The sequence below is a fragment of the Hyperoodon ampullatus genome, assembly GCF_949752795.1.
Source record: "Hyperoodon ampullatus genome assembly, chromosome: 2".
Lineage (NCBI taxonomy): Eukaryota > Metazoa > Chordata > Mammalia > Artiodactyla > Ziphiidae > Hyperoodon > Hyperoodon ampullatus.
The window spans coordinates 184,593,279-184,610,612 of record NC_136915.1 but is presented as its reverse complement, the minus strand read 5'-3'; the positions used below and the strand labels follow the sequence as shown (position 1 = coordinate 184,610,612).

At 39.6% G+C, this 17,334-nt stretch overlaps 1 protein-coding gene across 2 annotated transcripts in view; it reads right to left on the bottom strand.

Annotated features, from left to right (window-relative positions):
- The window catches only part of USH2A (usherin), a gene marked incomplete at both ends in the record, with an annotated part of 756,807 nt that overhangs the window by 12,078 nt on the left and 727,395 nt on the right, over window positions 1-17,334 (bottom strand). For both annotated transcript variants that reach the window (XM_079697601.1, XM_079697602.1), the window contains 3 exons: window positions 8,640-8,884; window positions 10,620-10,703; window positions 12,082-12,258. In XM_079697601.1, the coding sequence (XP_079553727.1) occupies window positions 8,640-8,884; window positions 10,620-10,703; window positions 12,082-12,258 (506 nt within the window). The remainder of the gene's footprint in view (window positions 1-8,639; window positions 8,885-10,619; window positions 10,704-12,081; window positions 12,259-17,334) is intronic.

Here is a 17,334-nt window from a genome sequence, read left to right as displayed (position 1 = left end):
TGGTGCTCCAGCCAGGCGTCAGGGCTGTGGCTCTGAGGTGGGAGAGCCAAGTTCAGGACACTGGTCCACAAGAAAACTCCCAGCTCCACGTAATATCAAATGGCGAATATCTCCCAGAGATCTGCATCTCAACGCCAAGACCCAGCTCCACTCAATGACCAGCAAGCTACAGTGCTGGACACCCTATGCCAAAAAACTAGCAAGACAGGAATATAACCCCGTCCATTAGCACAGAGGCTGCCTAAAATCATAATAAGGCCACAGACAGCCCAAAACACACCACCAGACGTGGACCTGCTGACCAGAAAGACAAGATCCAGCCTCAATCACCGGAACACAGGCACTAGTACCCTCCACCAGGAAGCCTACACAACCCACTGACCAAACCTTAGCCACTGGGGACAGACACCAAAAACAACAGAAACAAGGAACCCGCAGCCTGCAAAAAGGAGACCCCAAACACAGTAAGTTAAGCAAAATGAGAAGAGAAACACACAGCAGATAAAGGAGCAAGGCCAAAACCCACCAGACCTAAGAAATGAAGAGGAAATAGGCAGTTTACCTGAAAAAGAATTCAGAATAATGATAGTAAAGATGATCGAAAATCTTGGAAATAGAACAGAGAAAATACAAGAAACGTTTAACAAGGACCTAGAAGTAAAGAGCAAACAAACAGAGATTAACAACACAATAAATGAAATTTAAAATTTTCTAGAAGGGATCAATAGCAGAATAACTGAGGCAGAAGAACGGATAAGTGACCTGGAAGATAAAATAGTGGAAATAACTACTGCAGAGCAGAATAAAGAAAAAGAATGAAAAGAATTGAGAACAGTCTCAGAGACCTCTGGGACAACATTAAACTCACCAACATTCGAATTATAGGGGTCTCAGAAGAAGAAGAGAAAAAGAAAGGGACTGAGAAAATATTTGAAGAGATTATAGTTGAAAACTTCCCTAATATGGAAAAGGAAATAGTTAATCAAGTCCAGGAAGCACAGAGAGTCCCATACAGGATAAATCCAAGGAGAAACACGCCAAGACACATATTAATCAAACGATCAAAAATTAAATACAAAGAAAAAATATTAAAAGCAGCAAGGGAAAAACAACAAATAACACACAAGGGAATCCCCATAAGGTTAACAGCTGATCATTCAGCAGAAACTCTGCAAACCAGAAGGGAGTGGCAGGACATATTTAAAGTGATGAAGGAGAAAAACCTGCAACCAAGATTACTCTACCCAGCAAGGATCTCATTCAGATTTGATGGAGAAATTAAAACCTTTACAGACAAGCAAAAGCTAAGAGAATTCAGCACCACCAAACCAGCTTTATAATAAATGCTAAAGGAACTCCTCTACGCAGGAAACAGAAGAGAAGGAAAAGACCTACAATAATAAAAGCAAAAGAATTAAGAAAATGGTAATAGGAACATACATATCGATAATTAACTTAAATGTAAGTGGATTAAATGCTCCAACCAAAAGACTTAGACTGGCTGAATGGATACAAAAACAAGACCCAAATATATGCTATCTACAAGAGACCCACTTCAGACCTAGGGACACATACAGACTGAAAGTGAGGGGATGGAAAAAGATATTCCATGCAAATGGAAACCAAAAGAAAGCAGGAGTAGCAATTCTCATATCAGACAAAATAGACTTTAAAACAAAGACTATTACAAGAGACAAAGAAGGACACAACATGACAATCAAGGGATCGATCCAAGATGAAGATATAACAATTGTAAATATTTATGCACCTAACATAGGAGCACCTCAATACATAAGGAAAATACTAACAGCCATAAAAGGGGAAACTGACAGTAACACAATCACAGTAGGGGACTTTAACACCCCACTTTCACCAATGGACAGATCATCCAAAATGAAAATAAATAAGGAAACACAAGCTTTAAATGATACATTAAACAATATGGACTTAATTGATATTTATAGGACATTCTGTCTAAAAACAACAGAATACACATCTTCTCAAGTGCTTATGGAACATTCCCCAGGACAGATCATATCCTGGGTCACAAATCAAGCCTTGGTAAATTTAAGAAAATTGAAATCATATCAAGTATCTCTTCCGACCACAACACTCTGAGACTGGATATCAAATACAAGAAAAAAATCTGTAGGAAATAAAAACACATGGAGGCGAAACAACACACTAATTAATAACCAAGAGATCACTGAAGAAATCAAAGAGGAAATCAAAAGATACCTAGAAACAATGACAATGAAAACACAATGACCCAAAACCTATGAGATGCAGCAAAAGCAGTTCTAAGAGGGAAGTTTATAGCTATACAAGCCTACCTTAAGAAACAAGAAACATCTCAAATAAATAACCTAACCTTACACCTAAAGCAATTAGAGAAAGAAGAACAAAAAAACCCCCAAAGTTAGAGGAAGGAAAGAAGTCATAAAGATCAGATCAGAAATAAATGAAAAAGAAATGAAGGAAACGATAGCAACGATCAATAAAACTAAAAGCTGGTTCTTTGAGAAGATAAACAAAATTGATAAACCATTAGCCAGACTCATCAAGAAAAAAAGGGAGAAGGCTCAAATCAATAGAATTAGAAATGAAAAGGAGAAGCAATAACTGACACTGAAGAAATACAAAGGATCATGAGAGATTACTACAAGCAACTCTATGCCAATAAAATGGACAACCTGGAAGAAATGGACAAATTCTTAGAAAGGCACAATGTTCCGAGACTGAACCAGGAAGAAATAGAAAATATGATGAGACCAATCACAAGCACTGAGATTGAAATTGATTAAAAATCTTCCAACAAACAGTAGCCCAGGACCAGATGGCTTCACAGGTGAATTCTATCTAACATTTAGAGAGGAGCTAACACCCATACTTCTCAAGCTCCTCCAAAATATAGAAGAGGGAGGAACACTCCCAAACTCATTATATGAGGCCACCATCATTCTGATACCAAAACCAGACAAAGATGTCACAAAGAAAGAAAACTACAGGCCAATATCACTGATGAACATAGACGCAAAAAATCTCAACAAAATACTAGCAAACAGGATCCAACAGCACATTAAAAGGATCATACACTATGATCAAGTGGGGTTTATCCCAGGAATGCAAGGATTCTTCAATATATGCAAATCAATCAACGTCATACACCATATTAACAAATTGAAGGAGAAAAACCATATGATCATCTCAATAGGTGCAGAGAAATCTTTCCACAAAATTCAACACCCATTTATGATAAAAACCCTGCAGAAAGTAGGCATAGAGGGAACTTTCCTCAACATAATAAAGGCCATATATGATAAACCCACAGCCAACATCGTCCTCAATGTTGAAAAACTGAAACCATTTCCACTAAGATCAGGAAGAAGATAAGGTTGCCCACTCTCATCACTATTATTCAACATAGTTTTGGAAGTTTTAGTCACAGCAATCAGAGAAGTAAAAGAAATAAAAGGAATCCAAATTGGAAAAGAAGAAGTAAAGCTGTCACTGTTTGCAGATGACGTGATACTATACATAGAGAATCCTAAAGATGCTAGCAGAAAACTACTAGAGATAATCAATGAATTTGGTAAAGTAGCAGGATACAAAATTAATGCACAGAAATCTCTTGCATTTCTATACACTAATGATGAAAAATCTGTAAGTGAAATTAAGAAAACACTCCCATTTACCATTGCAAGAAAAAGAATAAAATATCTAGGAATAAACCTACCTAAGGAGACAAAAGACCTGTATGCAGAAAATTATAAGACACTGATGAAAGAAATTAAAGATGATACAAATAGATGGAGAGATATACCATGTTCTTGGATTGGAAGAATCAACATTGTGAAAATGACTCTACTACCCAAAGCAATCTACAGATTCAATGCAATCCCTATCAAACTACCAATGGCATTTTTCACAGAACTAGAACAAAAAATTTCACAATTTCTATGGAAACACATAAGACCCTGAATAGCCAAAGCAATCTTGAGAAAGCAAAACGGAGCTGGAGGTATCAGGCTCCCTGACTTCAGACTATACTACAAAGCTACAGTAATCGAGACAGTATGGTAAAAAAACAGAGGTATATATCAGTGGAACAGGATAGAAAGCCCAGAGATAAACCCACGCGTGTATGGTCATCGTATCTTTGATAAAGGAGGCAAGAATATACAGTGGAGAAAAGACAACTTCTTCAATAAGTGGTGCTGGGAAAAGTGGACAGCTACATGTAAAAGAATGAAATTAGAACACTCCCTACCATCATACACAAAAATAAACTCAAAATGGACTAAAGACCAAAATGTAAGGCTAGACACTATCAAACTCTTAGAGGAAAATATAGGCAGAACACTCTGACATAAATCACAGCAAGATCCTTTTTGACCCACCTCCTAGAGAAATGGAAATAAAAACAAAAATAAACAAATGGGATCTAATGAAACTTAAAAGCTTTTGCACAGCAAAAAAACCATAAACAAGGCGAAAAGACAACGCTCAGAATGGGAGAAAATATTTGCAAATGAAGCAAGTGACAAATGATTAATCTCCAAAACATACAAGCAACTCATGAAGCTCAATAACAACAACAACAAAAAACAACCCAATCCAAAAATGGGCAGAAGACCTAAATAGACATTTCTCCAAAGAAGATATACAGATTGCCAACAAACACATGAAAGAATGCTCAACATCATTAATCATTAGAGAAATGCAAATCAAAACTACAATGAGGTATCACTTCACACCAGTCAGAATGGCCATCATCAAAAAATCTAGAAACAATTAATGCTGGAGAGGGTGTGGAGAAAAGGGAAGCCTCTTGCATTGTTGGTGGGAATGTAAATAGATACAGCCACTATGGAAAACAGTATGGAGGTTCCTTAAAAAACTAAAAATAGAACTACCAGACGACCCAGCAATACCTCTACTGGGCATATACCCTGAGAAAACCATAATTCAAAAAGAGTCATGTACCACAATGTTCATTTCAGCACTATTTACAATAGCCAGGACATGGAAGCAACCCAAGTGTCCATCAACAGATGAATGGATAAAGAAGATGTGGCATGTATATACAATGGAATATTACTCAGCCATAAAAAGAAACGAAATTGAGTTATTTGTAGTGAGGTGAATGGACCTAGAGTCTGTCATACAGAGTGAAGTAAGTCAGAAAAACAAATACTGTATGCTAACACATATATATGGAATCTAGAAAAAAATATGGTTCTGATGAACCTAGGTACAGGACAGGAATAAAGACACAGACATAGAGAATGGACTTGAGGACATGGGGAGGGAGAAGGGTAAGCTGGGACGAAGTGAAAGAGTAGCTTGACATATATACACTACCAAATGTAAAATAGATAGCTAGTGGGAAGCAGCTGCATAACATGGGGAGATCAGCTCAGTGCTTTGTGACCACATAGAGGGGTGTGATAGGGTGGGTGGGAGGGAGACTCGAAAGGGAGGGGATATGGGGATATATGTATACATATAGCTGATTCACTTTGTTATATAGCAGAAACTAACACAACATTGTAAAGTAATTATACTCTAATAAAGATGTTAAAAAAATAAAAGGAAAAGTCACTAATTGGGACCTAATCCAACTTATAAGCTTTTGCATAGCAAAGGAAACCATAAATAAAATGAAAAGACAACCTATGGACTGGGAGAAAATATTTGCAAATGATGCAAATGATAAAGGCTTAATTTACAAAATATACAAACAGGTCATACAACTTAATAATAAAAAAAAACAGACAACCTAACTGAAAAGTGGGCTGAAGACCGCAGTAGACATTTCTCCAAAGAAGACATACACATGTCCAACAGGCATATGAAAAGATGCTCAACATCGCTAATTATTTGAGAAATGCAAATCAAAACTACAGTGAGGTACCACCTCACACTGGACAGACTAGTCATCATTAAAATGTCTAAAAATAACAAGTTCTGGAGGGCGAGTATAGAAAAGGGAACCCTCCTACACTGTTGGTGGGAATGTAAATCAGTGCAGCCACTATAAAAAACAGTATGGATGGTCCTCAAAAACTAAAAATAGAGTTGCCATATGATCTAGCAATCCCACTCCTGGGCATATATCAGGACAAAATTCTAATTCTAAAAGATACATGCACCCCAATATTCATAAAATCACTACAATACCCAAAACATGGAAACAACCTACATGTCCATTGACAGATGCATGGATAAAGAAGAGTGCTATATTTATATAAGAGAATATTACTCAGCCATAAACAAGAATGAAATAATGCCATTTGCAGCAACATGGATGGACCTAGAGATTAACCTCCTAAGCAAAGTAAGTCAGAAAGAGAAAGACAAATATCATATGGTATCACTTATGATGGAATCTAAAATATGACACAAATGAACTTATCTACGAAACAGAAACAGACTCAAGGACACAGAGAACAGACTTGTGGTTGCCAAGGGGCAGGGCAATGGGGGAGGTAAGGATTGGAAGTTTGGGATTAGCAGATTCAAACTATTGTATATAGCATGGATAAACAACAAGTGCCTACTGTACAGCAGGAGAACTATATTCAATATCTTTTGATAAACCACAATCGAAAAAATATGAAAAAGAATATATATATGTATAACTGAATCACTTTGCTCTATAGCAGAAATTAACACAACATTGTAAATCAACTATACTCCAATAAAATTTAAAAAAAACACAAAACCCAAATTCTTTGTTTCTCCAAGGACAGTATAATCATACCCACACATTAATACTATCTGGAGATGCATTTTCATAATATAAGAGTTCGGCAATTTAAACCACTCGGTGAGTAGAAACTAATTGCTAAGTGTTGAGGTGATACTGCATTATTTGTTTAGTATTGCAGAGAATGAAAGGATCTGCAAGCCAGTAATTACAATTGTCCCTCGGTATCCAAGGGGATTTGGCTCCAGGACTCCCTCCCCTGGGTACCAAAATCCGAGGATGCTCCATTCTCATGGTCAGCCCCCTGTGTCTGTGGGTGTGGAATCTGCAGATATATAGGGCTGACTTGTACAAGTAGAAACTGCACTTAAACTTAGCTGGACTCAATTTATGCTTTGTGATCTTGAAAATGTTAACAAATTTAAAATTCGTTACTGTTCATTAAATTTGTTAACAAATTAAGAAACCCAAGGATTTGGTCATTGGAACCTCCAATCTGTAGCCAGTAGGTCAGAAGCACAGTTGACAATCTGGACTTGTGATTGGCGTCTGAGGTTGGTGGGGAAGGGGACACAGAGGGGACAAGAGTCTTGTAGGACTGAGCCCTCCCCCTGTGGAATCTGATGCTATCTCTGGGTAGACAGTGTCAGAATTTAGTTGAACTGCAGGACACCCAGCTGGTGTCAGAGAATTGCCTGTTGGTGTGGAAAGCCTCCCCACACATTGGAATTGGTGATCAGAATTTCAGCTGCACAGGGTGGCCACTAGCTCATATAGAACCTTTGTGCAAACTGGGGAAAAGGGGTCCCCTTGGGCAGATGCATTTTGGCACACAGTTTGGGGAGCAGACTGGTACCTGGGGGATTTATAAATTACAGCCTTTCCTTGCCCAGGTAGACACAGCCCCATGCCAGACTGCACCATGGGATTCAGTCATCTTTTACCTCTTCAATGAGTGCTTGGTACAGCGATGCCTTGTGTCACCCTCCGTGTGACCTTCACCCCCCAGATCTTTGCCTGACCTCTACCTTGGCAGTAGGTGGTCTGTGGTCTGGAGCCACAAGGAGTCATCCATCTGCACTGGCGCAGGGTGTCAGGGTCAAGAACAGACCCAGCACTGCTGGCACTTAAGTCTTTCCCTATCTCCCCTTTTATTTCTAATTCCCCAAGTTACACAGTAATATAACCTATAAATTCTCCAGGTGATTTCAATATACAACTCTCCTCCACAATCCCCTGACTTACAACTACAAAGCAGAAATACTCACCCCTGGTGCACATTAGAATCACTTTCAGAGTTAAAAAAAGAATACCAATCCCCAGGCCCCATCCAAGGCCAATGAAATCAGAATTTCTGGGATAAGGCCCAGGTATCGGTATTTTAAAAACTTTCCCAGATGTCTTAGCCCATTAGGGCTGCTATAACAGAATACCATGGACTGGGTGACCTAGAGGCAACAGAAATTTATTTCTTAAATTCTGGAGGCTGGGAAGTCCAAGATCAAGGTGCCAGCAGATTGAGTGTCTGGTGTGGGCCCACTTCCTGGTCCTCACATAGTGGAAAGGACAAGGGAGCTCTCTGGGGTCTCTTTATAAGGGCACTAATCCCATTCATGAGGGCTCCACCCTCATGACCTAACTACCTCCCAAAGGCCCTCCCCCCATATACCATCACACTTGGGATTAGGGTTTCAACACATGAATTTTGGGGGGACAAAAATATTCAGTCTGTAACACCAGGTGATTCTAACGTGCAGCCAAAGTTGAGAATGCTCTTCTAGGGTTAGTCTCCCTTGGTCTCCATATTTAGCCAAACATAAGTGTCATCTAGTCCCTTGCTACTATGGTTCTGAAAATATTTCCTTCTAAATACAAACAAATATTTTAGTCCAGTGATAGAGAAATGAGGCCGCCTTTAGAGACATACCGTATGGGTTTCCCCCGGTGGGTATACATTCAATGGAGACATCCGCTTTGGAAGAGGCACTAAAGGAGGCCTCTCTCTTATATATGGTTCTTTGTGGATTTTTCTCTGTAGTATCAGGGACAGAAAAATGGCCAACAAGATCAAGCCCAGCATTGCCATTAACACTATGAACCATAACTCGCTGTAGAACTCTGTGCTTTTGCTCCCTGATCCTTTCTTTTCTCCAGGAGTTGTCAGCACCAGGCCTGCAAAACCCAGGGACAGAAAAGGGAAACGTTATTTCAGAAGGCAATTTTGTGATTTCTTGCTCTGTTGTTTAATAAATTAGAAAAGCATGTATAGTGCTTTGTTGCACTTGTGTTCAGGCTGGGGAAATGGTGCAGTGGGTCGGTGGGTGTAAGGAGAAGTTTACAGCCCTTGGGAGACCTTGCTGACACCTCTCAGGTTGGAAATCGCAGCTGCCTTGGCACGCTCCCAGGAAATACAGTTGGAGGGGGGATGAGGGGATTTTTAAGAGGGTTACCAAAGTAACCTTGGGAAAAGCCTACTTCACAGCTGTGTGCCTGGGGAGCAGTCCTTTCTGGGCTCATGTGAGGGTTGGATCCCAGACTAATATTGCTACAGAAACCCCATTATATACACAGTCAATGCTGTGTGGATCCAGGGTCCCCTCACTTCATGCAACAGCCCTGTTCCTGCGAAGTTTCTTTCAAACTGGATTTTGAGACGTCAGATATCATTTTCCATTGGGATAACAGCTTGTGCTAACATGTGGTCTTTATAGTACTTCTTGTACTCTGGCCTCTCTGTTAAGTAACAAAAGCTCTGCAAGTCATCACTCAAATGCCCTGGGAGAGCTTCCTAGGGATGGAAATCCTTTAGCAAAGGGACCACTTACCTTTGATTTCTATTCAGGTGTTAAGAGTTCAGTTGATGTGATTCTCTGCACGTGAGGCTGATAGACGTAGCTCACATTTAATAAGCATTTACCCTGTGCCAGTCCCTGTGCTAAGTAAGGGCTTTCCGGGGATGAAGGATTGAAGGATGGGGAGTAGCAGGATTGTCAAGTCTGTGGGTGTGGGAAAGCTGAAATGAGCGGGGCAGACTCGGAAAGGCTTATGGGATCACTGCAGAACAGTGTTAAGCTGTGGAATCACCGTCGGCCTGGCAATCTGAGTGGGAGAAAGTCTCAGAGATCATCTCCATCCCAGCCCTTTGCTAGCAACAGCTCAGAAGCCTCTGGATCCACGCGGCCGCCATGCAGGCTGGCATGCAGCAGAGGGCCAGGGAGCTGCTCTTCTAAAGCCAATGCCCATGGCCAAGTGGAAGAAGGACAGACACAGCTGTAAATGCCAACTCTATTGACAGCCTTCCCCCTTTTCAGCCCCTCAAGGCCTGGATGGGCCTCCTTGGCCTTCACACCCACACTGTCAGGGGAAGTTGATTAAAAGGGAAGCATTTAGCACTGGGGTGAGGATGTTTAAGGGAGGGAGAGGAGGTGACTAAAATTAAAATTTGAACTCCATGAGAGGGGGGCTACACTTTGCTAACCCTAACTCTGAATCTGCAATATTATCGTTATTATCCACACAAATTGGCATTAGAGTATTTTCTCTTTCCTCTGACTTCCTCTATAAATTCACTTTTTTTGGTGCACAAATTCATATAGCTCTTTATTGACAGAATTTGTGGTTGGGAGAGAACTTTAGTCATATCTCTCTGCATCTACAATTCAATGATTTGGCATTTTAAGAGTTTACCCTAACTCCTTGCCTAATGTAAGTTTCAAGAGGACTTAAAAAAATTCTTACAACACTTAACACAATTTCTTCCATATGGTGTATGCTAAGATGTGTAGATACATATGTATAAACAAACATGTATGTATAAACAAACACAAATATGTATAAACAAACATGCATGCTTCTTTAGGAAAATGAGTAGATACTACACTAAATATGATTTGAGTTAAATGTTTACCAAATCCAGTGCTGGTATCATATTGAATCAAAGGTGTCTTAACACTTCCTTCATCTGTAGTGCAGATGACCTGGAAAAAGAAAGCTAGACAAAGGTAAATGAGTCAGTTATTCAACATCTACAAATTGTGGGCACAGTTTCAGAAAAGCAATGTATTATAGCATGAAGAAGTCTGAAAACAGGATTCCACATCAAGTTATGAGGTTTTACCTACTATGCAAACTTATTTCTAACTTAAAAACTATCAAGAAAAACAGCTTTCATTAGTGTAATAACGTATATAACATATATGTTATTACATATATGTTACCTATATAATAACATATATATATGTAACAGAACTAAAGAAGTTTAGAGATTATATAGCAAAGGAAAAGAATTATCTGAAGAATAAAGGCTAACTCACAGAATATATCTTGTTCTGCATATAATCTGAACCTGTTCCTTTAAACTTACAGGTGTTCCTTTCACTAGGCAACCCAGAGTTTCCTACTAAGCAGGAAGGCTCAACAGGGATCTGGGAAATCAAATGGTCTAAATACCTCTTACAGTAGCCAAGAGCCTGAGGGAAGTGAGTCTTGTAAGGTCACACAGATGATTAGAGGCCTGGCCAGGGGTAGAACCCGTATTTCCCAACTTTCAGGCCATCTCCCCATCACAACAAACTGCCCAGGTGACCAAGAACTGTGACCATGTAGCTGAATTGTTGTAAAAATGTTACTGATAAGTTTCAAATGCTGTAAATGCAATGCTGGAGCTCATTGTTTACCTGCCCCTTTTAGCCAAAATAAATAGTACATATTTTCAAGGAAACTAAAAAAATCAACCACTAATGAATTCATTGTATAAAACCAGATTGCCCAAAAGGGCCTCACATCTATTGGTCCTGTGGCCATGTTGATCATTAGAAAATACTTAGTACCTTGAAAAGCTTTTTCTCATTTCAATTTAAAAACAAGAAAACCAAAGAAGGACATGTAATTAAATAGGGAGAAAGTATTCAGTTTTAGAGGGAAGAGCATTGTTATTTCAAGAACAGATACCGATGTTGGTTAAGGAAAGCTCTTACTCAAGGTCTAAGATTTGGGGATGGTCATGGCCTGATTATGCTCTCTTTGGAGGCTGAGGATGCATTGAGAAAGTCTCCGAAGTCCCTAAAATTGTATTATTTTGGGATACTCTTTGCCTGTGGGTTTTATTTCTCTAGTGCACATAACCTGCCCTCTGGTCTTGTTCCTTGGGAACCTCAGCAGAGGCAGTGCTCAGAGGACCACACCAGAAGGGTCATCAGGAAAACCTGACTGACACCGAGCAGTCGATTTCCCACGAGAAGTGACCACTTAACCCAGGACATGTTAATGATGACCATCTGAGGTCACCTTTCAGATCGACAGATTGAGCATCTCGGAAAGGTGGGAAACCCAGCTTCTTGTGCCCTGAGAAATGGGAATGGGAAACTCACTTCTGTCCGCGGTCTTTGGGATGTAGAGGGTGGTGTCGAGGCCACTGTACACACGCTGCCCTCGATCGGTCAAGACGAACTCCTTCAGCCGCCCATTCAGCAGGAAGGAGCCACTCCAGTCCACACATACCACGGATAGATTGCTGTCCACCAAGAAAGGGGCACGGTACTGGGGCACTGTTGGGAGAAGGACGTAAGTTCTAAAAATAGTTGACAAAGGTTCTAATTCTAAAAATAGCTGAGAGAAGGTTGCAAGTTCTAAAAATAGGTGGAAGAAGTTTCTAAGTTCTAAAAATAAGTGGGAGAAGGTTCTAAGTTCTAAAAATATGTGGGAGAAGGTTGTAAGTTCTAAAAATAGTGTGGTGTGTGTGTGCTTTTTATTTTAAAATATGAGCACACATTTTTTTTGTCCTTGCTGGAACCCTTCCTATTTCCCTTACTGCTTAAAGGAAAAACGTGGCTTTGGGGGTGAAAAGAAAACCATGGGAACACATGTGAAATGCTTTCTCAGCAATGTTGCACCTGCTTTCCAAAAAAAAATCAATGGAGAGTGGTGTTTTATGAAATACACCTATTAACATACAATGGTTCTGCTCATCAGCATAGCCCCGGAGCTCATATTTTGTTGCATTTTCCTTCTTTTAACAGGTAAAGTATCCTTAACACTATTAACTACAGTGGATAGCTATTTTTCATATCAAATCAATATTTATTGCTACAAAGCCCCAAGGACTAGATGAAGTTAATATTTTATTTTCTCCTAACTAAACTGCTTAGATGGTGAATTATGTTCTTTTGGCACCCATTTATTTTTAAAGCTTTTTCTTGAACCGTTCGTTTGTTTTCTAAGATAGTTAAAAAGCCTTGCAAATAGCAATTCGAGTATAATAATTCATGGCCCTGACTAATCAATCAATACCACAGTACATTAGTATATAATCAAGCTCAGGTCTCCTAAGTATTGTATCAGATAGAGAAGCAACTTTGTGTACATTTAACAGGAATGAGAACTTTTCATTTTTCAACTCCTTACTAAAATAAAGGAAGAATAATCCTTAACTGAGGCTCATCTTTTAAATGAATCATTTTTGTAGGAACAAATGAAGGGATACCATATCATCTTGTCAAGTCAGAAGAGATTTATTTCATGAGATCTCATTTTCTCCAAAATAATCAATACATTTGTAAGGGCATTAAGATCCAGCTATATATGAAATTGGCTTTTAAGAAAAGAAAAAAAAAGTGAGTGGTAGAAATAAATTGGATATCTTTTTCCCTTTAAAAATTAAATCCATCTGTTGCTGATGTGAGGAAATATAACAAAATAAGGAATAATTACGCTTTGGTGATCATAAGATTCAACCATGAAGACAAATTTGATTCTCATCTTTTAAAATAAGATATTTTCATAAAGTTATAGGAAAATTTTTTCTGCAGATACTGAAACAAGAGCTATCAAGCCCTCTTTAAATATTTTTTTAACACAAATTATGCTTAATATCACAATGGAACATACTACTGTATTTGTCTGTGGCTTCCCGCTGTCACTTAATTTTGGTAGATTTCCACTTCTCCCCTACATCATAACAGTACAAAGAGAAGGCTTGTAAATAGTACAAAAATAGAAAGGTAGGGGCTTTACTTGCCTTGCAGGATTTGGAGATCTTCCTGAGGAAAAAGAGTGATCAAACTGTCAAACTATCAAAATAATCAGGAATAACGGATTTGAAGACTGAGAAAATGATAACAGCTACTATGCCAATAAAGTAGTACAATGCAAGTACAATAAAGTACTTGATGTACTTTATTTTATTTAATCCTCAAAACAACCTTGTAAGAATTAGTTCCTAATTTTTCATGTGAGGAGACTAAAGTTTAGAGAGATCAAATAATCTGCTTAATGTCAGTAGCTGGTAGGGGACAAAGGATCTGAACCCAGGCCTGGTTAACGCCAAAGCCTGTGTTTTTTTGTTAAAGTCAGTACACATTTATTTAAAGGAGCATGATTTACTAATTCACTTTATGCGTGCTCTTCAGTGGTGAGTGGTTCATCCTGATTGTTAAATATTCAGGAATTTTGTGAGTTGGTTATTAAACCCAGCCACTATTAAAAATTAAATCATATAAACCTAAATAAATTATATTAAAACAAAGGTAATAAATATTAAAACTTTGTAACTTCTTAATTATGTCACTACCTTTTATTATCTATGCTCTCATGCTGTTTAAACCTATTGTATCTGGATGGTGGAAATATTATATAATGGTACACGATCTTTTCCCAACTCTGTGTTCAGTGCTGTCACGTTGGCAACTTGAAATCAGCCAAGTAGGAGTACTTACACCATGGAAATTGGTGAGCACTTCAAATCAGGACATTTTTCTTTCACAGAGGCCAGTTGTTAAACATTTACACCTCACCTCTGCTCTTCCACTGCAGGTGAAATTCAGGCAGAGGGGGCAGAATATGTTGCTAATGCTTCTCTAGACCCTTTTCTGATCACGTTTATATAAAATTGCAAATACTATTTTCAAAGCATCTTCTGGTTTGTATTCTTCGATCCACATTTTCTCTCTGCTAGTTTGTATAATGAGTTAAAAGGAACATAAATGGTATTTAAACCCCATACAACAGCCAGTCAACTATTGTGTTTTTCCATGTCTGGGGATCCAGTAAACAGATGAAGAGAACCCTTCCTCCTTCAGTGCTACTGCAAACTTCAGCCACTTCTTCAATGTCAAGAAAGAATAGAAAGGCAGGACATCTTAAGTCTGTTCATTCTGTTCCTCCAGCATAAGGGGAAAATGTCTGGCAAAGACTAAGTTTCATGTTGAAAAGGAGAATTGGTGATAACCTGCAAACCTCACATAGCTGTTTAGGCCTGGCCTTCTGGTGATACACACACAAAACCTGGAATAATTAGAAAAATTGGCTTATAAATATACAGATCTCCCTTGACTTAGGATGGGGTTACGCCCGATAAACCCATCATAAATTGAAAAATATCCTAAGTTGAAAATGCATTTAATACACATAGGCTACCAAACATCATAGCTTAGCCTAGCCTACCTTAAACGTGCTCAGAACACTTACATTAGCCTACTGGGCAGAAATCATTTAATGCAAAGTCTATTTTATAATAAACGGTTGAGCATCTCCTATAATTTATTGCAAACTGTACTGAAAGTGAAAAACAGAATGGGTGTCGGGTACAGAAAGGTTGTAAGTGTATTGGCTGTTTACCCTTTTGATGGCATGGCTGACTGGGAGCTGCCCTCAGCATCACGAGAATCATACTACAGTTCGCTAGCCTGACAAAGATCAAAATTCAAAGTTTGAAGTATAGTTTCTACTGAATGTGTATCACTTTGGCACCATCGTGAAGTCAAACCATTGTACATAAGGGACAGTCTGTATTGTAAACGGTAATTGCTTCTCAAAGATGGTGGTGGTGTTTTGTCCCATTCCTCGTACGGAGTAGCGTTTTTTATTAAGTCAGAATTCATTTGACTACACTTTCATTTCAGGAATAAATGTTTCTCACAGTTCTTTTTGGGTTTGTGAAGGGAGGATAGCGAGAGGAATAGGCAAAAAGGAAAAGGAGGTTACACAATTAGGCAGCAGACGTTATGAAGAACTATTACACCTTGCTTTGATTACAGCTTGGGTGACAAAGGACACTGATTGTGTGGTGCCAACAGTAAACGTGAGACGTTCTGGATGCATTCACTCACTCACTAAACAACACATTTTGGGGATCTAAGACACTCTGCCCAGTGCTGGAGATAAAATGGAGAGAATGAGAGCCAAAGGAAGCGCACATTTAAGGGGAAAGATGTGCCCTCTGTCGGGGGTCTGCCCAACTCAAGCTGGTTATGAGAAGTTCCAAGGGAGACAAGGAAGCTGGGTGTGAGGGTCTGGATTTCAAGCAGGGAGCCCGGGGAGGAGGTGACCATTTGGGAGTCAGCCTTCAGAACTGAAGCCTTGGAGAAGATGAACTCACTTGAAGAGGGAAGAGGTGAGGCAGGAAGGAGAGGACAAAAGAGGGAAGGGGATAAAAGGGAAAGTGTGAGCAGAGAAAGTTTAGGGTTGAGGCTTAAAAACCTTGGTTGGTGGAAGATCAAGCAACTAAGTTGACTAACACTGAACATCCAAAGACGCAGGTTTCCCAGGAGAGGCTTGTCATGAAAACTAAGGGGAGCCACTTTCTACCAAGGATTGAGGCTTCAATCACGTTGAATGTTCCCAAGAAGTCAACGTGATTACTGGTGAAAAAAGCCCACTGGATTATCAGCGTGGAGGTCAAGGGCAAATTTAGGAAGAGATTTTCGTGCAGGGATGAGGTGGAAATCAGTATGGAGGAAGTTAAAGAACATGTGGGAAGAAAGAAAATGGGAAAGCACTTGAAGACCATTCTTTAGAAGAGTTGTGCCCTGTTGGGAGGAGCCGGAGCAGGAACCAGAGGGGAAATGGAGTCTGTTTGCTTTAACATTAGAAAGATAGAAGCAACAGTGATACACTGAAGATTAAGGATAGAAAAGTGATGAATAGTAGTGAAGGAAGTGGTATCAAAGCACAAGAGGCAGGTTTATTTCAGATGGAAGGACCACCCCTTCCTGCCGTGTCCCTGGCGGGAATGATGCAGATGCAGGACACGTGGCTGTCTGGGGTGGGAAGTGAGCAAATTACTGACTGATGACATTTCCTTTCCTGGTGAATGACGAGGCAAGGAGTTCTGCCAAGACTCTAGGGAGAGGTGGGTGAGGGTTGTATAGGCTTGTGGGAAAAGGATGAGAAGAAGTGGAAGGTCTGAGGAGGGTGGAGAAGGTCTCAAATCTCTATTACAGAAAGTAGGTAGTGAGTTGACCAGGTTAGCACAGCAGTACCGAGGGTGCTGCTGAGCTGGGTGATCCTGAACTTAGAGTAACACTTCTACCTTCTAGGTGTGGAAACTGGAGGGAATTAAGCTCTGGCTTTAGCTCATCATATAGCTCCAGGAGCCTCACTTCAGATTCTAATTGATGTGAATGGCATCCTGGAATTGTAGTGCACAGTCCACAGCCCTGCCTCAGTTTTCTCATCTATAAATTTGGTTAATAATAGTACTTAACTTCATAGGTTTGTGGTAAGGATTATTTGTAAAATGCCTGAACAGTGCCAGGAACGAGCAAGTGCGCGCTAAAAATGACCTCTTGCTAACCTCCTGCCATGTTATGGCTCAGGTACATTAAAGTCTTCGTATGAGGCAGTGA